The sequence below is a fragment of the Panthera onca genome, chromosome D1 (assembly GCF_046562875.1).
Source record: "Panthera onca isolate mPanOnc1 chromosome D1, mPanOnc1 haplotype 2, whole genome shotgun sequence".
Lineage (NCBI taxonomy): Eukaryota > Metazoa > Chordata > Mammalia > Carnivora > Felidae > Panthera > Panthera onca.
In genome coordinates, this window is record NC_138348.1 from 8,294,620 (window position 1) to 8,317,528 (window position 22,909).

Below are 22,909 nucleotides of genomic sequence, written 5' to 3' on the forward strand. Positions count from 1 at the left end.
GTTTGTGAGTTGGAGCCCCACGATGGGCAGAGAGATTACTTAAAAATAAAATCTTAAAACAGAAATTATCCTTAGGGAGAGAGCTGGAAAGGACATACACCAAAGTGTTGCAGGGAGGCCAGCCCCGATGGTGGCTTACCCTTGTACTTTTTTAACCCATACTTAGGAGCATGTGAAGGTCAGGTCTGTATCTCATTTTCCCTTTGTGGCCCTGGGCTTGGCACAAGTGTAGCACATAATGAATGAGGGAATTCTCCCATCTCCTGGCACCGCCTGGCACTCCATCAGCACCAGGGCCCCCCAGCCCCCAGAGGCTAAAAGTCGTGCGGCTCCAACCCGGAAAGCAGGGCCAGCAGTGGAGCGAACAGAGCCGTAGGGCCGAGACTCAGTTTACCCAAAGTGACGTCTCCGGCAGGTCGTCATGGGGCTGACATCTCCAGCGGTGACAGACCCCTTTAGGCACTTCAGAAATTTTAGTTCTGGGCCCCTCTTCACAAACGCTTAGGGGATAGGCCTCCTGTGCTCCAGATCGCTTAATATTTCCCATGGCTCCCGAAGGGCTGGAATGGTTTCCTTGTTTTAAGCTGTTGGTGCCCGTTAAGTCGTAAACAGTTATCAGTCTTGCCTGTCTTGTTCACTGCCCCGCGCCTAAAAGCGTGTTGGCACACAGTAGGTATTGGGTGGGCGAATGAGTCTGTCGAGGGTGACTTCTTCAGCGGATCGCTGGATCCCCAGGGAAAAGCATACAACCCACCTCTAGATAATAAGACCCTGCATGGCCTCCGCACCCTGTAATTTGGATCTCTAGGAATCGCCTTTGTTGTGGGCGACCAACCACACGCGAAGCAAGCACCTGCTCCTCCAGCCGGTCCTCGCGGAAGGACCCCAGGCTGCCGCGCCCCTGACCGCTTCTCGGGGGTCCCTTCTCTCCGCATCCTGGGGAGCTGGGGCCCCCGAGGCGTCCGGGGGCTTGCAGCCAGGGTCCGCCCCAGCGCTTCCCAGCCGTGGTGGCGCCCGTCCCCAGGTGCCCGACCCCCCGCCCGGGGTCAGCGTTCTTCGCCTCCTCGGGCCGGCGGGGGTCCTGGGGCTGCGTCAAGGGCACCCCCAGGCCTCCGGGGGCCGGAGCCTGAGTCACGGCGGCACACGCCTTCTCCTCCCGGCTTGCAGTCTGGGGCCCCCTCCGTCCCGCAGCGTCGGGCCCCGGCACAGCTGGCTCCCCCCGTGTCTACCGCGCGCCCCCTCTTCCCGGCCTGGGTCTCTGCGGCCCCCGCCCCCGGCCGGCTCCGGGGCAGCTTCGCCCGGTCGGCGCCTCCAATGGAGGAGCCCGAACTCCCGGCGCTCCGGGGCGGCTCCCGCGGGAGGGGGCGCGGCCGCCCCCGCGGCTCCACCCTCTCGGCGGGGCCGCGGCCATCTGGGGCCCCTGCCAGTCGCGTCCGCTCTGGGGCCCGCGCCCAGCTCGCGCGGGCGGAGGCGGCCCCGGCGGGGACCCGGGCCTCCCACCGGGCGATCCCCGGCCGGCGCGGGTGCAGGGAGCCGGGCGCTGAGATGCCCCGAGGGGGCAGCGGCTGCGAGCAGAGCCCGGGTGGAAGCGCGTCGCAGCGGACGCGGGCTCCCCTCGCCACTTCGGTGACCCTTCAGGAGCCGGGACCGGAGCCTCGGAGGCGGCGGTGCGGGCCCGCGAGGGCGGCGAGGTCTGTGCTCCCAACGTCCGGGGCGGGCGCCGGCTGCGGAGCCTCGGGCCAGCTCGTCGCCTCCCGCCTCTCCCCGCCAGCCCCCCGCGAGCTGGCAGGAGGAAATAGCGCGCGGCCCCTTTAAATTTACCCAGGAGCCCTTAAAGGAGCCCCAGGGGCCCCAGACAGGAGTCCCCACCCCGGTCCAGCCCGCGCCGCCGAGCGAGCAGCCAGCCGTCCGTGCGGCCAGCCGCCCCGTGCATGCGCCCCGCGCCCCGGGGCCCCGAGCACCGAGCGCCCCGCGCGGGCCGCCGCCGGCCCCGCGGCCCCGCGCCCCGCCGCCCCGGGGCCCCGCTCCGCAGCGCAGCGCATGGAGCCCGGCGGGGACCACCGGAGCCGGAGCGGCGGCGGCAGGGGCGGCCCCGGGCCAGCAGCGGCCTCGGCACGGGGCCGACGGCTGCCGCCCGCCGGATCGAGCGGCGGCGCGGAACCCGAGGAGGACGACGGCGGTAAGAGCTGGGGCCGGCGGCTCGGGCGGGGGCCCCGGCATGGGGGAGGGGAGGGCTGCGGCTCCGGGCTCCGGGCCCCTCTCCGCCGCCGAACAAAGGGGGGGACGCGGGCAGGGCGGCCGGGGGCGCCACCTGGCGGGCGCGGATCGCGGCTGCAGGGCCAGCGGGGGAGCCCCCCGCCCAGCTCCCGGGGTCCGCCCGCGGGGCTCGGGCGGATTCCCTCCCCCTTAAAGGGCCCCGCGGCCCCCGCCTCAGAGACCAGGCCGAAGGGTCCCCAAAGGGCCTGGCCAGGCGCCGTGGGGCGCGCGCTGTAGGCTCTTGGACTTGCGCCCCCGCCCCTTTCTCTTTCAGACTCCCAGGTGGTCTCCCTTATCCGGCTGTCTCTTAAAAGTCTGCCCAGACTATGGGTCGCTTTCGGGGGGCTTTCCCCTAGAGGAGCTGAGCTGGGAACTCCGCTGCTTTAAGTCGCGCTGCTCCTCCCCTCCTGTGGCCTTGCTTGCAGACAGGAATCCTTTTTCTTTTTCCCCATGTTCTTTCTAGGAAAGAGCTTGGCTTGCGCCTCGGGGTGGGGGGTGGGGGGGACCCACCACTACCTAACCCACCGCGGGCAGTTTCTAAAGGGATGGGCTCGCTCACAAAGGCAGATACCCCTCCCGTCCGCGCGTTATCGCCTCCCTTCTTTTCGGAAAATTTTGCCACAATTTGTCAGCTATAGTAGGACCAGCCCGTGCTCCCCGTTCTCTCCCAGAGGACACGGTTTCTTCATTCCCCTGCTGAAGGGTCAGCGCCTTAAGACCCGTGACGGTTCTGTCCAGGCTAGGGAGACTCTGCCCTAATCTTCGAGCTCCCCTCCCAGAAACTCCCCATCCCCTTTTGTTTTTAAAGAATCTCAGCTCCTCCCCTTTTTTGGGCTCTTAAAGGGCCAATCCACCTTAGACTAGCATAGATCCAGCGCTGGAAGGATGCTTAGAGACCAGCTAGCCATCCAGTGCCTTTTCAGACAAAGAGGCTTAGGCCCAGAGAGCCACACGACCTATCAAAGATCACAGAGCAAGTTACCGGTGAAACCATACTGGAACCGAGGTCTCTGACTTTGAAGCCACTGCTTTTTTTCCTCTGGATCTACCGAAATCAAAACAAGCAAACACCACAATGGTGACAGGAGTCCTCTCTGGTCCTGTCTTTTGTTTCTCTGACCCTGAGATTCTCCAGAGGGAGCATGACCACACTTGTCCATTCAGCTTATGTGGCCAGGAAACCCTTTTCTAAATAAAATAGGGTCCAAACTGCAAGGAAGGTGGGGGACCGCTTCGGGTGTCTGCCTGTTTGGCCAAAGGCAACACCACCGGGGTAGTGTGCTGTGCTTGGGCCTCTCCAGTGCCTGCCCCTTGATTGCTGGGCAGTGGCCGGCTCTCTGCCAGAGCAAAAAATAAATCCCCAGAAAGACTTAATGGGCTCCAGTGGGTGGTGGCCACTCCCTTCCGCAGAATCTTCAGTAGCCACTTTGGTGGCCCTCCTGCCGGTCCCCTTGCAGGGTGGTCGGCTCTCCCAGACTCTAGGGAAGTCAGGGTCCTAGAAACTCCTTTCCCTGGAGGTGTTGACAGCTTTGTCTTGGGGATCCCTCCCGTGGGTGCCTGTATTTGGGGAGCCGACGATGCTTAGCACCCCCCAAAATGGGACTCTCAGAAGGCTGCATTGGAGGCATCATTGGAAAAAGGGGGAAGATCTTTGGGTGGGGCCCTCCTGGCTGGGGCCTCAGACGGGTGGGTCCTGTGTGCAGCCCTGGATGCAGACAGATGCCCCCTTTGTTCTTCTCGCCCCACTGCCCGCTCTGCTCTGGCCGGAACCGCCCCGGCGTGCTGCTCTCCTGGCTTCGCTCTTACAGCCCTCCTCCAAACAGGGTGCCACAGAGAGCCAGCTGCCTGCTTGGCCTTCACCTCATTTTTAAAAAAAAAAGTCAGAGCTCGCCCCTCGCATCCCTTCGTTCTTGGCCCTCTCTTAAAGGGTCCTCACTCTTCATAAAGGGGCCAATGCTTTGACTCCCGCCTCTCCCACATCCCTCTAGTTGCTGTTGCCATCCTTTTCCTGCCCCTGAACGACCCTTCCCCCGCCTCCCTTTCTCTGCAAAATCCCAGCCTGGGTTCTTTCCCTGGAAATCGGACATTGAAAAACTGTCTCCCTTTCCCCCCCCCCCCCCCCTTCAGGGCAAGATCTTCAGCTGGAAGGGGGTGCCTTGGGGTCCTGGGGGAGTGCCCCCCTGCCCTCCTCCAGGGCCAGGGGACCGGCATCTTCAGGCAGGAAATACTCAGACCACTGTGAGGCCCGGGCCTCGAGGCCCGGAAAGAGCCGCATCCCCGGCCGCGACCACCGGCGCTACTACCACGACCACTGGCGGCTGGAGTACCTGATGGACTTCAACCCCGCCCGGCACGGCATGGTGTGCATGGTGTGCGGCAGCTCCCTGGCCACCCTCAAGCTCAGCACCATCAAGCGGCACATCCGCCAAAAGCACCCCTACTCCCTGCATTGGAGCCCCCGGGAGAAGGAAGTCATCAGCAACAGCTGGGATGCCCACCTGGGGCTGGGGGCCTGTGGAGAGTCTGAGGGCCTGGGGGCCCAGGGGGCTGAGGAGGAGGAGGAAGAGGAAGAGGAAGAGGAGGAGGAGGGGGCCAGCCTGCAAGCTTGCCCGCCCAAGGGCCCAGGTAACGCAGGACTTGGAGAGGCAGGGGCCGGGGTGGCAGGTGGGGCCGGGGCCCGGGGCCCGGGTGGGGCCGCCTCCCCAGCCAACGAACGGATTTTCCTGAGCCAGTCACTGCTCTTTTTTGGGTGGGGTCTGCTTACTGCCCTTACCGTACAATACTGGGGGAGGGACAGTGAGGTGAGGGGGTCTCGCGCATCCCCCCCCCCCCAGAGAGATTCGGCGTTCTGCGGATGTAGAAGGTTCAAGGAGACTGGAGGTGGGGGGATGGGCGGGGGGGGGGGAAGGCTGGGAGGAGAGGGTGGCTGGAAAGGTCCAGCCTGACAGTGAAGTCCGGGGAAGGGGCCAGAATCTGGGTCTCCCGGAGGAGCGGGTGGGGCTTCGGGTTTGTGTGCAGGCAGGTTCGGAGGTGAAGGAGTCAAGGCATGGGGGGAGAGGGCGAGAAGGCCGAAGGTTAGGCAGAGCCCGAGCGAGGGAGAGGCTTGTGGAGGACCTGGCTGCCGCGGGGAGCTCCCTGGGTCGCCAGCATCTCGGTTCCTAACCTCGCTCCGACCCTTTCAGGCAAAGCCCCAGCTGGTGAGGGCGGCCGATGCCAGCGGCGAGGGGGCCCAGTGGCACCCCGGGCTCGGCGTCGGCGCCTGTCGGCCTCCCGGAGGGCCGGGGGCAGCAGGGGGCTGGGGGCCCGGCGGCTGGAGCGGAGGCTGAAGGAGTCCCTGCAGAACTGGTTCCGGGCAGAGTGTCTCATGGACTATGACCCTCGGGGGAACCGGCTGGTGTGCATGGCCTGTGGCCGGGCACTGCCCAGCCTGCACCTGGACGACATCCGCGCCCACGTGCTGGAGGTGCACCCCAGCTCCCTGGGGCTCAGCGGCCCCCAGCGCAGCGCCCTGCTGCAAGCCTGGGGAGGCCAGCCCGAGACACTGTCTGAGCTCACTCGGTCCCCACCAGGTGCGAGGCCCATCCCTGGGCCGAGACCCCCCTCCCCCATATTAGGGCTGCAAAGTGGGGCCTGTGGCCAAAACCGGGAGGGACTCCTCTCCACACCCACACCCACACTCACCCACCCGCAGACAGGCACACCCACACCCACACCCACACCGGCTGGGGCTTCTAGACAGGGGCTGGGATGAGGACCCCTCTGCGTGGGTAAGGGCAACCCTGCCACCAGGCTGAGCCCCTCTCCCTCACCCCTTCCCCAACAGACGACGACCTCGTCCCCCAGGACCTGACCAGAAAGAGCCGGGACCCCGCCCCCACTGCCGGAGCCCTATCCTCTCAGGATCTCAGTCCCCCAGACGTAAAAAAGGAAGAGGCTGGCGGGGTCCCTGAGAGGCCCGGGCCGGCAGAGGAGGAGGAGGAGGAGGAGGAGGAGGAGGGCGGCGAGAGGGTGGGGGTCCCGGGCCGGTCGCCGCGGGGCCGTGACCACCGCCGCCGCCACCAGGAGCGCTGGCGGCTGGAGTACCTCATGGAGTTGGACGGCGGCCGGCGCGGCCTGGTGTGCATGGTGTGCGGGGGCGCGCTGGCCTCGCTCAAGATGAGCACCATCCAGCGGCACATCCGCCAGCGCCACCCGGGCTCCACGCGCCTCAGCGGGCCTGTTAAGGCCCTTATCGCCCAGGAGTGGAGCGAGCAGGCCGCTCACCTGCTGGCCCTGGGGCTGCCCCGCCCCGAGTCCCCCAGGGACCCTGCCGCCCCCGGCACAGCAGCAGCCTCCGAGGAGGGGGGAGGGGAAGAGGAGGAGGAGGAGCCGGAGGAGGAGTGGTGGGGTGAGCTGGCGCAGGGCCAGAGCAGGTGGCGCGGGAGAGTGGGGGCAGGGACCCGGGCCAGGCAGGGAGCGAAGGCTGGGAGTGCCGGGGTGGGAGGGGGTGGGGAGAGTGGAAGGCTGAAGGGGAGGCCGGGGAGGATGGGCCCGGAGGGCCGAGGCGGGCGGTCGTGGAGCCGAGACCCTGGACGCGGTCGGCTCGCCCTCCGCCGGCTCCAGTGCGGTCCTTTGTCCCTTCCTAGGCGACGTCCCGCTCTCCCCAGGGGAGCCGTCGGAACGGCCCGCGGAGGAAGAGGACGACGACGAGGACGGCCAGGAGCCCGGGGGACTCGCCTTCCCGCCGCTGCCCCCTCCGCCGCCGCCGCCGCCGCCGCCGCCCCCGCCCCGCAGCCGAGAGCAGCGGCGGAACTACCAGCCGCGCTGGCGGGGCGAGTACCTGATGGACTACGACGGCAGCCGGCGCGGCCTGGTGTGCATGGTGTGCGGGGGCGCGCTGGCCACTCTCAAGGTCAGCACCATCAAGCGGCACATCCTGCAGGTGCACCCCTTCTCCATGGACTTCACGCCCGAGGAGCGCCAGACCATCCTGGAGGCTTACGAGGAGGCGGCGCTGCGCTGCTACGGCCACGAGGGCTTCGGGCCGCCGGCTCCGGCGCCGCGCGACGGCGGCGCGGACCTCAAAGCGGGCGCCATTTGTCGCGCGTAGCGGGCTCGCGGGGCGGCTCGGCCCTGTGCTCGGCCGGCCCTCGGGCCGGGACGCCCAGCTTCCCGCGGCACTGACCGCCGCAGCTGCCCCCCCGCTGGCCGGGCCGGGCGGAGATAGGAATTGGGTGGGGTCGCCGGCTTCCGCTGGGTGCCCAGGAGCACCCCCCCCCCCCCCGGGGCCGGTCGGTGCGCTGCGGGAAGCGCGCGCTCGCTTCGGATCCGGAGCCCTGGCCCTCCCCCGCGCTGGGCCCCACGTTTCCCGAAAGGCCACCTTGGCCTCCGAGCGTGTGCACGTTGGGTTTCCAACCCCGGCCCCGCGCCGGGCCGGGGTGGGGGTGCCGACAGTCAGTATTAGGGCCCCAAGGGTTGGGGGGAGGGCAGGAAGGCCGCGCCGGCGCCGTCCCTGGGCGGGGGCCCAGTTCCCCGCGGCGTTGCACGCGGGCAGGCACGGTCCCCGGGGTCGCGGGCGGCTGCCGCCGGGGCCTCATTGGTATTCGCGGCCGCTCGGAGGCCAGGACTGCGGACGAGGGCTTCCAGCGGCGGGCGGGGCGGCGGGGCTCGGGAGCCCCACCCCCGGGCGGCGAGGACACCAGGGACCGCGGGCGGGCGTCCCGGAGGCGGGGGCGGAGCTGGGCTGGGGCTCTGGCAGCTGCGCCAGCCCTCCCAGGCGGGCTCTGGGGACGGTGCGCCCCGCGGCCCCTCCCGCCTCCTCCGCTCCTGCCACGCCCTCCCGGGCCCCGGTCTTGTAAAGGGATTAGCACTTTTCTTCTTTGCTCCTCTCCTGCTCTGAAGGCCTCCGTTTCCCCCCTAAACTCAGTCAGGCACTCCTGCTCTATCGTTCCCCGACAGTCCGAGCCCGGGGCACTGGAGGTCCCGGCAGTTGGCGTTCTATTCCCGTCCCTTCCTGTCCCCCTTTGTACACGGTGGACGTGCCACCCATTCTCAGCACCCAAGGGCCTGGGGCCGGGCCTCGGCCTTCCTTTCTCTAACCCGCGGCAGCGCCAGGCCCAGTGGGGCCGGGAAGGGGCCCCGCGATCTCCCAGGCAGGTCCGAGTGGGATGTGTAGATTCATTCTCCTGTGGAGAACAGGTGGCCCCGAGATCAGGCCCTTTTTGCTCTTTGTATTTTATTTTGAAACTGTATTTAATGCTTTTATATGAAAGGGGGAGGGGCGGGGAGCGAGCTGTCCCATTCACCCTTATGTGCAAATGTCTTATTTATTATACGTGTATCAGAGATAAGCTGTGAGGTGGTGGAGGAAGGACCTACAGGAAGGAGTGAGGACAGAGGTGGGGCTGGGGGACCCCAAACATCCCACACTAATGTGTGACCCTCCTCCGGGGCCTGTCCTCAAGTCTCCGGGCCCCAGTGTCTGCTCTTCACATAGCCAGGCCGGTTCCTTTGGTCTTAAAGCCTGAGAGTGGGGAGGTGAGTGGGCAGACTTGAGGGTTGGGTCTGGAGGTGGAGGGGCCCTGGCACTTGGGGCCAGGGCCGGCCTCTGTGGGTGGGTGGGAAAGCCCAGTGCAAAGAGGAAGCCCTTCCTCATCCCAGCACCCCCAGGCCAGAGCCCAAGGTTCAAGTGCCTCAGGCCCAGTCCCCTGGACTCTTCCTGATTGGGAATTGGATTTTATACCACGGATTTTATAGCATTTTTATATAATTCAAGATTGTCAAAGCTGGAAAGACCTTGGAGATCAACCAGTACCTGCCCCCTTAACCCCTTTCCCAGATAAGGTAGTGAAGGACAGAAACTGAAATGATCACACAGCCAGGTAGGAACAGTATAGAACTAGAATGGAAATCCCGACTCCCAATTCAGTGTTGTTTGCACTACACCACACTGCCTCCCAGTCTCTGTAAATTCGTACAATTTCTTTTCCCACTAGGCCTGCCAAAGGATGGCACATGCTGGGTGCTGCAGGCCGTTTCAGTGCAGTCGTGACCTGGGGATGGCAAAGAACTGCACGCCTCCTGGGAACGAGCAGTCTCCAGGCCACCACAGGCCTCAGCTCCCGGGTTGGGGCGGCAGTCTTCATCAGAACCCCACAAGTGGGGCTGACACCTGTCCCACGGCCTCTCCGGTAGGGCAAGGGCTCTGGTATTCTCTGGGTTTTGTTGCAAATGCCACCAGCGATTCAGGAAATCCTGCATGAGCTGTCGGTTGACTGAAAAGTGAATTCCCAGTGTGTTTGAAACTCCCAGGGTTTTTGAGACAGTATTAAAAGCTTGAGAACAGGGATTGCAGATGGCACCAGGCTGGGCACTGCCATTCTTTTATTTTCCTTCGTGCATGTTGTTTTCAGATCCAGAACGAGTATTTTACCACTTTTACTACCCTGCCTGTTCAGAAACAGTAGGCAAAGTGGGGTGACCTATTCTGGTCACCCAAGCCCGCTGCCCAAGTTCAGGTCAGCCAGGACAGAGAGCTGGTTAGGAATGGCTTTTCCCCTTGATAGGCAGGGAGAGAGGCCTTAGGAAGACAGGAGTCAAAGTCTTCATGGAGAGGCAGCCCCAAGCACTCCAGGGGTTCCCAAAGTGTGGCCACGGGGACCGGTAGCTTCAGCATCACTTTAGGAACCTACTAGAGATGCAAATCCTTGGGCCCCACCCTGATGAATCAGAAATGGGCGGCACCCAGCAGTCCTTTCTGATAAGCCCTCCAGTGATCATGAAGCTGAAGATCTAAGCCCCAGTGACCCGAGTGCCCCCGTAGTGATTCCTGCTTTGACGGCGGCCATGGCCTCTTGGGTTAGGGGTCAGGGGGGTTAGGTGGTCCTCCTCTCTAGGTGCCTCCTCCTTGCCTTGGGAAGTCTGACATGAACAGGTGAAGTTTCTTCATGAAGTTTTTGTTAGTGGTATGCTTGCTATTATGGCCAATATGTAAATGTTACTCTGAATCCATATTTATATACCATGTTAGTGACATTACTCGAACATTTGTATGTGTATTTGTGAAGTTGTTTGCATCAGTTATTTTTTAAAAATTTCAGCCTAAGTTTTCTAAGAGGTATGTTGAATAAATTTTTAAAATCCAGCTTAAGGATCATGGCAGCCTTAGTTTTGGGGGAAGAAAAAACCTGAAGTGATGACAGTTCTTTGAGCAAAGACCTGATGTATGTAGTGTCCGCTTTCCATGGTGACTCAAGCACACGGTGGCTCTGATTTATAGGCTGCTTCATGTTGCAGACGGGAAACCCTCCTAGGTTGGTGTGAGGCTGAACCGGGACAACAGACCCTCTGGCCCCTCCCACTCCTCATCTTCCTAAGGTCACCTCTCAGAGGGTCTCCGTGATCTTTCAGAAACCAAATGCACAGCTTTGCTCTACGATGGAAATTCTGCAACCTTGGGAACTATGACCAGTATCAACTAGTAGGTGCTTTTTAAAGCCTCGAAGGTGGAGTGGGGATGGGGGCCGGTGGAAGCCTGGTTCTTACTTTACCCAAACTGTGTATAAAGAATAAAGTTAGCAGAACGACACCGCAGTCACTGTGGGTTTTTTTTCTTTCATTTTTTTTTATTAATAACACATCAATTTGCAGTTTTACAGGAACCAAGATTCAAGTTCCTTAGGTGCTACTGTATTTTTATGTTGCACGCACATACACGCACACACAGTTTCATTAGTAATATTTCACCTATGGGTTTTTCTTAAGAAAAAAAAAAACAAAAAAAAAAACAACTCCTGTGTGGCACAAAGATCTGTCCAATTACCTAAATACAGCAGTAACAAAACAAAACAGCTAGGTGTGGAGGCTTCCAGTGCAGAAAAGGGTCCTTTGGAGGGGAAGCCCAAAAAGTTGATCAGTGCACTGACTTCCTGGGAGGGCGTACGATAGGATGGAGAGTATGTTTCTGACTCTGACATGAAATCAGCTTAAAAATTCAAAAGGAAAGAGGGCTAAGAAAATAGGAAAATGGAGTAAGGCAAGGGTACCTTTTACCCATCTAAATGCTGAAGTAACTTCTCCAAAACAGTAGAAAGAAAATTTCCACTACCTTCTACAGAGTTGCACTGCTTTGGGACCGTCAAACACTATAGCCCTTACTTTAAAGTCACCAGCGCACATTCCCTCATGACTAGGAGTTTACAACCTGAAGGAGCTCAGACGACTTTTCTTTCAAGTTGACTGAATTTTCATGTCGGAAGGGGACAAAGACGCTGATCGGTCTCAACAGGAATCAGATTCCCGATCGCCCTCCGTCTGATGTCGGTCTGGGTTGTTCTGTTAGCTTTCAATGGTGCACGGAGTCCATCAACACAAGCTGGCCCTGCCTGGTCGCCTTTACCTAACGCTTCGGGGAAAGCACTCTCAGAAGGAGCACCCTGGGCCATGGCAGAGGCGCTAAGACATTTCACGCGCCTGAAGCCGAAGGAGCCGCGAACCGTAACACACACCCGTAAGCTAGCCTCAAAGTCAAAGCTCCCTGTGAACCACAGAATGCACTTCCTCACACTAACCTCTGGCTTCTCCACCACAGACACACACAATCTCCTCTCAAGCCAGCTTGGCTTTGGTGCTTAGGGTAAGATGACGAGCACGGGGTAAGGATGTGGCATGGGAAGGAGGAAGCTGCAGAGAAAAGACAACAGCAAAAAAGGCCTTTTGTTTCTGTATTCACCTCTTGAGAATGTTTCCCCCCCACGGACTGAGACAGGATTACAATAACTCAACACCTGAGGAGCCCACATGCAGATTATTTTTTTTCTCTAACAAGTTTACAGCAGTTACAGACATTTATTTCATAATAAGAAAAGTACAACCATATTTATTAAACTCGAGGTGAGGTGGGCAGGGAAGGAGGAGGAAAGCACATTCAGGAATGAGTTCTCAAACTAAAGCTCAGAACTGGTGCCCACAAGAAACGACACAGCCACCACCCTCCCAAATGGCGGGAACTTTCCTTTCTAGGGATGAGCGGGAGAGGGAGGGCCTTCACAGTCCCACTTTCCGGTTCCAACCTTGGTTACCAGATGGCATTCTGGGAATCAGGAATGCACACTATCACCTACAAGTTATTCATAGACTTGGAAGTTCTATCATTACGTGAAGAAGAGGAATGTCAGGAGCAGCCGCTCACACTGTGGGGCAGGAAGATGGGGTCAGAGAGCTGCCAAAGACCCGTGGGAAGGAATCCCACTCTTGTCCCCGGATAATTTCCTCATAAGTTAATCATCATTTCTTAACTTAAAAATAAGGGTAAAACTGACGGGAAGCTGCGTAAGACTAGTCCTTGAAAACTGGATAGCAGGATCCAAGAGCAGTGCTTTACCTTTCATTTTCTCCTTGACCTCCAACCTCTCCCCTTTCAAGCTCCAAGTAAAAGCCCCACCACCATTAAGGTACTGATTTACCCTATTAGATTCTTTCTTTATTCTTTTGGGTCCTAAGATATCAGTTCTTTTTGAAGTCCAACAATTCTTGTGCTTGATACTGAGGGTAAAGGGAAAGGAGGGGAGAAAACAAATTAAGAAAAAGAAGCTTGGAATGCAGGCTCGAGCTGACACGGAGCACGTTCCTTCATAGTACAAGTAATAACGTTATAACTATTAAGTGGTGTTTTAGTAACTGTTGCATTTCTGGTTTCCATGTACTTATTCTGCCTTTTTTTTTGCGATTCCTGGGAGTTTTGCTTGTATCCTATTGAAGAAAGAAAAAAGAGAAGGTGAAAAGACAGACATTGGTTCTAGGTTTTTACTTTAACAGTGACACTGGAAGACAGTCCTGAACTTGCTGGAGCACTGTGGAAACTTACCCTCCCATTCCCAACAGGCTTACTCTGGATGAAAAGAGGCAGGGGCCGAGGCCGGTCTGGGACGAGCTGAGGGGTCCACAAAGATCCATCCCCTCTCCCTGCCACCATGCCAGCTCCCTGTCCTGTTTCACTGCTTGCACCTCCTGGCTCCTTCACGGGGGGTTCCAGAGGAGAATAAGGGGTATCTGGGCATAATGCCTCCTATGTTCTCCACACCGGCAGTGCAAGAGCCCATTTCTCTGGGAATGCGAGGTTACCCACTAGTGCCCCAAAGGAACCGAGAGTCAAGGGTCGAGGTGACATATAAAAAGACGACAGGAGCAGGCGACAGTTCCCAGCCCCTCACCAGACACCAAAGCTACCCTTTATTTTGTGCATCAAGGTTACCCATCACTGAGGTCATTCACACACCAGTGTCGAAGCCACTCCAGCAGGGACTAACCAAGACCTTTTTAACCAAGGTTTAAAAGCTAAGCTATGACCATCTTTCCCAATGAGGAGCGAACAGCAACCAGATACATATTTGTGCTAACTGTCCTTGCCTGGTTTTAGCTCCAACGTATACCTAAAAAAGCGGAAGAGCAAGTAAAGACCCTGGCATCAAGCCCAAGTTGTGTGCACAGAGTCGGTTTTAGAAAAAGCACTAAAATCTGGGATATGAAAGGGACTGGAACTGGGGGTGGGGAGAGCACGAAAGAGATATAACTGCTTTTGAGGTTTTGTTTCTTAAATGTCTGAATATGGAAAAATGTTAACATTTTAATTAAAAGTATGGGTTCCTTAGTGTTTACTGTTAAGTAATTTAAAAAACTCCAAAAAACCCCAAATGGTTCCTTGATAGAGGGAGTCATAAAAATGTCTACCAGTATTTTATTACTACTTGATTTTAATATTAAATTGGTTTAAGAAAACAGAAAACGGGGATTTGGTAGTTTTAGAAAAGAGGTAGCTTTGCACCTTGAGTCATTTCTTTAGTAAATCTCTTATTTCTGAAAAGAGAGGGAAGAGTTTGGCTTAAAATTGATACACGTGAAAATAGATGCATGTGAGCTGGCAACCACGAACACTGAAAGGCCAATTCAAAAAGGCAAAGGTTCTAATTCCATTGATTCTTTTTAGTCTAAGACACAAAGGATATTTTTTTAAGGAAGCAGATGAAATAATTTCTAATAAAATCAAACTATTAACCAACATTTTTTCTTCAGGGTGAAAATTACTTTCTCTGAGTCAGTATTTTACAGAGGAGGCTAAAATTAATTGGGGAAAAACACACATGTCATGATAAAATGTGGAACTTAAGCATACTTACTTTTCAACAATTGACTTGGTCTGATCGCGGGCGATGCCAACATAGTGATCAATCTGGGTCTTTAAGGAAGGAAAGAGACTCAGTTACGGCAACACACAGATTAACAATTTCCCTGAAGGTAACGTTCTGTTGTCCAGTTTAATAATTTTTTAAAAAAATAGTAATGAATACTCTGCGAAATGAAAATGTCCCGTTTAAAAAAATATATTTTAAAAACGTAAGGTTTCAGAATTTAAATTATGCCACAAACACCTCATACTCTGTTGGAAGTAAAAATCACTCATTTCTTTTGCTAAGGTCTTACTTGCTAGGTGTTTCCTTTAGAGACACTGGAGTAAAGCATTTTCTGAATACTAGAAACAGTCTAATCTATACTCTGTAATCACAAACGTGTTTTGGCTCCCACGTAAGACTAATTCATTTAATACCAAAAGGCATAAATAAAGTCTGTTGATGGATGACAACCTACAAAGAATAACCTTCTCACATCCACCAAGGCTCTGCACACGGCATTCCACAATGCAAACATCTTTCCACACTGATGGGATTCCCGTAATAGCCTTGACGGTTTAAATTTCTTTTCAGATACCAGCTTTTATTTACTTAAGCATTTCTTCCAACTTAGTTTTTTGCACAGATAATGCATCCACCTGATTAAAACTTGAAAGACGCAGCGAGGCACAAAAATAAGTCTCCTTCCTACCCTTTTCTCTCCTCAACATTCAGTTTTTCTTGGTATAGGAAACCACTATTACCAATTTCATATAGGCTCCTGACTTATAAAATCAGACTGCAGAAATGGGTTAGAAAATGGTTGCTCCAAACTTTCGATGCCTAAATCGTGAACTGAAACTAGTCATAATCAACAGGCTTATCCGATTCAAAACAGATACGTGCTTACCTTGTACTTCTCATAGACAATTGGAACGCTGAAAATGAGCAGTTCAGCTGTAAGAGAATCACAGGACACGGCAGGTATAAACATGAGGCAGTCAAAAAGACCCAAGACTCAAGTAATACACACCATTTTTCCTCAGCAAATACAGGGAAACCTGAATCTTCAATATGAGAAATCCTACCTAGAGCCCTCAATTAAGGACAGTTAGCTATAGGGGCGCCTGGGTGGCTCAGTCGGTTAAGCGGCCGACTTCGGCTCAGGTCATGATCTCGCGGTCCGTGAGTTCGAGCCCCGCGTCGGGCTCTGTGCTGACAGCTCAGAGCCTGGAGCCTGCTTCAGATTCTGTGTCTCCCTCTCTCTGACCCTCCCCTGTTCATGCTCTGTCTCTCCCTGTCTCAAAAATAAATAAAACGTTAAAAAAAAAAAAAATTAAAAAAAAAAAAAAAAAAAAGGACAGTTAGCTATAGGTACACAGGCTGCCTGCCTTCTTTGTATTACAAATAATTTCCAAATTATGAAAATGATTTCTTCTTTAAAAATATTTATTTTTGAGAGGGGGGAGGGGCAGAGAAAGAGAGGGAGAGAAAGAATCCCAAGTAGGCTTTGTGCTGACACGGGGCTTGATCTCATGAACCATGAGATCGTGACTTGAGCCGAAATCAAGAATCAGACATTTAACCAACTGAACCAGCCAGGTGCCCGAAAATGATTTTTATAAGATCCCCATATTTAAACCAAATGTAGACAACTCTCCTTTATTTCTGTTTTGATACTTCTTTATAGTTGGGGATCTTTCAATAAACCTGTGGCCACAAACATAGGTTCTTTCAACATCCAGTTCAAGGTTTATGGACGTTAAAGGCTGGGCCGTGTGCAAAGAGTAGAGACACGCTGGGCATTCTCTTTGCTCCTACTTTTACCAATCACGGATGACCCTTGACACTGTGGATATTAGGGGCACTGATACCCCGTGCAGTCGAAAATCTGCATACAACCGCTGATCCCTCACCCCCAACTTTACTAACAGCCTACTGTTGGCCAGAAGCATTACTGAGAACACAATCAATTAACACATATTTTGTATGCTGTATGTATTCTATACTGTATTCTTACGACAAGACTAAATGTTAGAAAATCCTAAGAGAAAATACATTTATAAATAATACTGCACTGCAAAAATTCTACGTATAAGTGTTATGATCCATGCAGTTCAAACCTGTGTTGTTCAAGGGCTAACTGTACTTCCAAGAGCATGGAGACATTTTCCTTGTCACCTTACCAAGAATCAGAAGGGTGATTCCATTGAAAACGGCACCAACATAGGTCATCAGCCACATGAAGACAGCCAGCTGGGAAAGCCAACATCAGAGGGTTAAGCAGGAATAATCATAATGTAAAATTTAGGTTAACTGATGCCATTCTTGTCTTGCCAATTGAGTCTGCATAAATTCAGTGATGTATACCATCAATCATTTCAAAATGAGGGTTACTTCATTTGCACCATACATTTGAAGGATGCATCAGACAATTCTGTAGTTCTCTTAAGCTCAGACTGTAACTGTATTTCTGCCAATTACATTCTCCTTGTTCTGAAGTTCTTCAGGTGCAGGAGACCCTTCCTATTGACTCCTATCCCCATTTCACTTCTGTCCCAAATACAGGAGACAAGAAGCATACATTTATTTTTGTGTGTGAGGAAACCCTGTTTACTGTTTTTCTTCTGAATTATAATTTAGTCCCTGGTTCTCCTCAGTCTCACCACCAAAAGCTGTAGAAACAACTAACCTTCAAGGAGTCAACCAAATCTTCCACCAGAAAGAGACGAATAATGAGTTTCAGGGCCCTGTTGATGTGCACCATGGCAGCGTTCACGTAATTATGGAAAGCTTCTGAGGACAGGGTAATGTCTACATCCAGGTAGGCTCTTCCAGAAGAAGAAACAACAGTCATACATTTGACAAGAAAAAAGAAGATCTCTTTCTGTTAGGAGAGCAGTTCTTTAGAGCGCGATACCCCCCCAAGGGCGCATTCTGGAAATCTGTAGGGGCATTTTTTGCTGTCACGGGGTGAGGAGAGGACACCTTTGTCCTTCAGTGGGCAGAGGCAGAGATGCCAGATGTCTACAAAGTGTGGGATGTTCTTACACAATAAAGAGTTGTCCTACATCCTGCATAACTTTCACTGCCTCACAGGATATTCATGAAGGCGTGAACCCATTTATAATTATCAAAAGCCCAGAGCATATAAAAACAAGGTATTTTCCCCATAGTCTTAACACATCCTGAATTTTTTGATACTGAATTTTGTTCATGCTAAACTTTACTGAGATGCTTTACTATTTTGAAAAATTACCTCTGTACTGGAGATTATACATCTAACTGCAAGTTCCTGATGTCTGTATTTATTTTGTGCGTGTAGTCATGTCCAAGCAGTTTAATATTGACTAGATACATATTATCTTATTATGAATAGCTTATCTTATTCCTTTATATTATAGTTATAGGCTATTTTTGAAATTTTGTTTGTAGATACCTATGAATCTCACTTCAAAATGATAAAGGAGGCATTGTAAAGTATTTGTTAACAAAAAGGAAGGTGCGGATACTGAGTTTACTAGGGTAAACGACTATAGAAAAAGGCAGAAAGACCTGGGTTTGTTTCCGTCTGTTTCCAGAGGCACTACAGAACTGACGCGTAACCATGTGCTCCTGACTTGTTCATTCACTCAGTACTTACTGAGTGCCTACTGAGTATCAGACCCTCTGCTATGTGCTGGGCACATCAGGAAAGAGAAGGCTGCTTTTGCCTTAAAGAGCCTACAGTCTTCGAAACATAGAAAAGGAACAGGCATGCTTACTTTTTGTATTCAGGAAAATCTGTACAACCAAATACAAAAATAACCAAAACTGGATGTTGTAATTCACACGACTTAGCAAAATACACATTTAAAATCCACGACACTGTCATGCAAAAGAGGAAAACCCTGCTAAGACAGCTGAGCTTGTGGCAAAACAGTAAAATTTATTCACTCACTGAACACCTACTGATTTATTAAAACTAACTTGCAATAACTTTTTTAATGCCACATACAGTTTAAATTATCTGTTCTATTTTCACTAAGAGAAAATAAAAGGACCAGAGCTGCAGCCAGACACCTATTCTGTCACAGTCCCGAGAGGTCACAGAAGAGTTTCTTTCCTTATAAGAGAGGCGTTTTGAAAAAAACCGTTATTTGCAAATGTTAAAAATGTTTACAGACTAAGATTTTCAAAAGGAAAAGTGTGAGGAAAACATTTGTTAAAATCACAGCACGATGAGGAATGCTAGCAAGCGGATTCTAAAAATGCATGACCTACTGATCTCATCAAGACCTGCTCCTGGTATTAAGAAAACTAAAGGAAAATTAAAAAGGAAATCAGTAACAAAACTAAGAGCAAACACATCAAATTCTGGTATCGCCTAGAGTGCAGGCTCAGTATCTAGACTTCAAAGGTGCTTTAAGATTTAGCTGCGTGGAAGCTTAAATATGTCCTTGGGACTCCATGTAACTGAGTGCTGTCCTGGAGGCCCTGCTCTCTCTACCCTGCTCAGGAATTTAGACTGTCTTCTTTGTCCTTAAAGTGTAAGTTTGTCAAAAAGTTCTTGGCCACTTTTTAAGTGACAGGTTTTTAGGTGATGGTTCATGCAAGTGATCAGCTGCTTTAGGCCCTATAATTCTTGACTCTGTCAGGTTTGAATTACAGACCTGACCGGCCTCAGCAAACCCCCTCCCTAAAGTTTACAGTGTTACTTGTGATACTTCAACTCACTTGAATGGATGGCCCTCTTCTGATTTCTGTACAGCTTGGATGACAGACTTGTAGACCCTGAAGCTGATGGTGACAGAGAGAAGAGCCAGGATGAGGTAAGAAACCACACTGATGACACTGAAAGCTGCCAGGGAGAGCAGCATGATCAGTGTGGTGCCAAAGACAAACCCAGTCTTCTTCACATCTCGCCAGAAAATCAGATCGTGCACTGCCGAAAGAAAAGGAAACATAGGTTACATGCGGCCACGTGGCCAGCACCGCTCTTTGGCTGTGTCCTACGTACCTGAGAAGCATCACACTAGCATGCAATTGCAGGCACACCCCTCTTTAAGAGAACCTGATACATGAAAACCAAATTATATCAGAAGTGATGATTCACACTGCAAAAGGTTCCTGTGGTTTCTGGACAGGTTCATAAAAACTAGAAACTTATTTTTTTAGAGATGGCTACTGAAGTACGATGGGGTAAAGTGTCATTTTCTTTAAATGTTTCAGCAGAAAGGATGTACAGCAAGTGTGATAAAGTGTTGATAACTGTTGAATAAATTAAGCAAACCATACCAATAAATTATCGTTTGGTCACTGTAAAACCAAAGCTAATGTGTAAATTGGGCCGGGCCAGAGAGAGTGATGGATAAAAACAAACCAAACTATTAGCATTAGTTACAACGAATTATACCAGTCTCTCTGTTAATCTGAAGAGAACTCAGGAAGGATTATGGGCAGGGGACCGTATCATTATCTAAACCATAACAGTTCTGAGGGCGCCTGGGTGGCTCAGTCAGTTAAGTGTCCGACTTCCGCTTAGGTCATGATCTCATGGTTTGTGGGTTCGAGCCCAGAGCCTGGTGCCTGCTCTTGATTCTGTGTCTCCCTCTCTTTCTGCCCCTCCCCCAACTCAGGCTCTGTCTCTCTCTCAAAAATAAATAAACATTAAAAAAATTGGAAAAAAACCCCAATGCCTCTGCAAATGAATGGGGCCACTATTAATAACTGTTATGAAATAGGTATAAACCAAGGCTGTCTTAGGCAAGTGGCTCTTATGGCAGGGGACATCCAAATTGGAAAAATCTAAGTTCTTCTACGTACAGACACCTCAAAATACGTGTGTAAAAGTTGCTAGCAATTATCTCCTATCTAGCAATGACACTACATTTGAATTTCAATCTGTGAAGGTTAATTTCAACACTAATGGCCCTACTGTAGGATTCTTCTGTTTATAAAAAAACCAGTAAGAGCTTTGGAATTGGAGACAGGAGTTTAGAGTCCTGGTAATTTTTAGTTGTATTGTCTTAACTGACCTTTCTAAACCTTTATTTTTCCTTTGGTAAAATAAAGAAAGTAGTATCTAGTTTTTAGAGTTGTTTTAAGGACTATATAAGGCTAATGCAGTAGAATGCTTAGCACTGTAAATGACATACAATAAACACTCAAATTTTAACTACAATCAAAATACGGTAGGCCTGGAAGACTGTGATTGAGGGTAAAATGAACTTGAATCTGTTCAAGTGGGCCCCCTGGTACCTAGTTCTTCCCCATCTTCAAACACAATACTCTCCTCTGAAGCCTAACCTTGCCAGAGCCAAAGGAACCTAACTTGTAACGTTCACACTAAAGATATGCTGATTGTACAGAAGAAGTAATCACTGGTTCAGAGGTTCCAGCCGAGGGATGTGACACTAGGAGAAATAAGAGGTATTGTGACTCCTGATGGGAAGCGGAGAGTCCCAGGTAATGACACGGCAAAGGAAGAGTTGGGAGGCAAGTCAGGCTCACTTGACTGCACAGGAAAGCTGAACAGAGTGCTGCCTTCTTATGAGAGCAAATACTAAGCTGGGTTCCTACAGTCAGCATCCAAGTACATACATGTCACAGTTCCTAAGACCACAAGTACAGTTTCAACATAGAATGCTTAGGAAGGGAACAAACAGGCCATGTGGCTCGTGGTGTAATGCACGGAGGACACAACACCACTTCTCTGATACTCTTGCCAAAAACACAGAACCTCAATCTAGTAAGAAAACAGCAGACTAAGACTGAGAATTTTACAACAACATGGATGGATTTACAGGGTACACTAAGTGAAGTAAGTCAGACATAAAAGGGAAAATTCCATATGATTTCGCTCCTATGTGGAATTTAATAAACAAAAGAAATGAACACAGAAAAAAGAGACAAAAAGCAGACTCTTAAATACAGAAAACAAACTGGTGGTTGTCAGAGGGGGGGTGAGGCGGATGGGTGAAACAGGTGAAGGGGATTAAGAGTACACTTATTGTGATGAGTACTGAGTAATGTACAGAATTGCTGGATCATATTGTACACCTGAAATTAACGTAACATTGTATGCTAATTGTACTTCAATAAAAAATAACAAAAATTAAAATAGAGTGAGGCGGTTTCAAAGCATAAATCCAAATGTGATCAAAGACTGAATGCTGGATAAAGGGGTGAAAACAGCTATAAAGGACACCTCTGGGACAACACACAAAATTTGACTGCGGATTACGTAACTGATAAAAGTACAGAGGACCCTTGAACAACACATGTTTTAGCTGCATGGGTCACTTACATGTGGATTTTTTTCCCAATACAGTATAGTACTTGTAAATGTATTTTTCTTCCTTTTGACTTTAATAACATCTTCTTTTCTCTGGCTCACTTTATTGTGAGAATACAATATATAATACACATAACATACAAAATATGTGTTAACTATTTATGTTATTGGTAAGGCTTCCAGTCAATAGTATGCTATTAGTAGTTAAGTTTTTGGAGAGTCAAAAGTTATGTGTGAATTTTTAACTACATGGAGGTCAGAGCCCGTTAACTGTGAGGTTCAAGGGTTAACTGTATTGTATCAGTGTTAAATTTCCTAAATTTGGTAAGTGTACTGCGGCTATGTAAAACAAAATTCTTGCTCAAAAAAACAAAAATAAAAACAACGAAAACCCCCCCCCCCACACATTCCAAAGTCAGGGTGTAAAGGGGCAGGATGTTTGCAACCAGCTCTCCTATGGAGAGAGGGACGCAGGGATAAAGCAAAAGTAGGCAAATGTTAACAACTGGTAAACTAGAGCGCAGGTTATATGGGAGTTTTTTGTACTATACGTGCATTTCTTTAAGTTTCAAATGTCTGAGGGGTGCTTGGGTGGCTCAGATGGTTAAGGGTCCAACTTCGGCTCAGGTCATGATCTCGTGGTCCATGAGTTCGAGCCCCGCATCGGGCTCTGTGCTGACAGCTCAGAGCCTGGAGCCTGCTTCGGATTCTGTGTCTCCCTCTCTCTCTGACCCTCCCCTGTTCATGGTCTGTCTCTCTCTGTCTCAAAAATAAATAAACGTTAAAAAATATTTTTTTTTTAAGTTTCAAATGTTTGAAAGAAAGAAAGAGAAAAAAGAAAGAAAAGCTTACAGGATAAGACTGGAGCCCAGAGAGAAAAAGACCTGGATGCATCACAGAAGGAAAGAGGGGTAATGACACTAGCGTATATGCAAACCTAGATGAACAAAAGCCACCCTGTCCTCATGAACCTTACTGCCATCTGCTGGAAAACTGGCATAAGAAACATTCAAACCTGCAACAACACATGTGAGTGGTGCCCCCTAGAGGTGTGCAGTATATAATCTGCACAATAGTATAGAAGGCCCTGGGCTGGGCCTTATAATCAATGGTAGAATTACGGTCTGGTCTGGAAAAGGGACACACTGATTAACGGCAGGGGATAACAGAGGGGAAGTTAGCATAAGCTGGTTAATACCTCAAACCTGTCTGGGATGCTCTTCCTCCACAACTT

The 22,909-nt window shown here is 51.9% G+C and overlaps 2 protein-coding genes across 4 annotated transcripts in view; one reads left to right on the forward strand and one right to left on the reverse strand.

Moving 5' to 3' along the window:
• Nucleotides 1-1,938: 1,938 nt before the first annotated feature.
• On the forward strand, nt 1,939-10,820 carry ZFTA (zinc finger translocation associated). Its single transcript, XM_060607027.3, has 5 exons — nt 1,939-2,179; nt 4,384-4,881; nt 5,439-5,825; nt 6,080-6,643; nt 6,882-10,820. The coding sequence occupies exons 1-5, from the start codon at nt 2,041-2,043 to the stop codon at nt 7,343-7,345; spliced, it is 2,052 nt and encodes a 683-aa protein (XP_060463010.2). The 5' UTR covers nt 1,939-2,040; the 3' UTR covers nt 7,346-10,820.
• Nucleotides 10,821-11,004: 184 nt separating this feature from the next.
• The window catches only part of RTN3 (reticulon 3), a 59,071-nt gene continuing 47,166 nt past the window's right edge, over nt 11,005-22,909 (reverse strand). For all 3 annotated transcript variants that reach the window (XM_060607024.3, XM_060607025.3, XM_060607026.3), the window contains 6 exons: nt 19,116-19,323; nt 17,092-17,230; nt 16,586-16,655; nt 15,310-15,356; nt 14,409-14,467; nt 11,005-12,984 (listed from right to left, as the gene is read on the reverse strand). In XM_060607024.3, the coding sequence (XP_060463007.3) occupies nt 12,939-12,984; nt 14,409-14,467; nt 15,310-15,356; nt 16,586-16,655; nt 17,092-17,230; nt 19,116-19,323 (569 nt within the window). In that variant the 3' untranslated portion in view covers nt 11,005-12,938. The remainder of the gene's footprint in view (nt 12,985-14,408; nt 14,468-15,309; nt 15,357-16,585; nt 16,656-17,091; nt 17,231-19,115; nt 19,324-22,909) is intronic.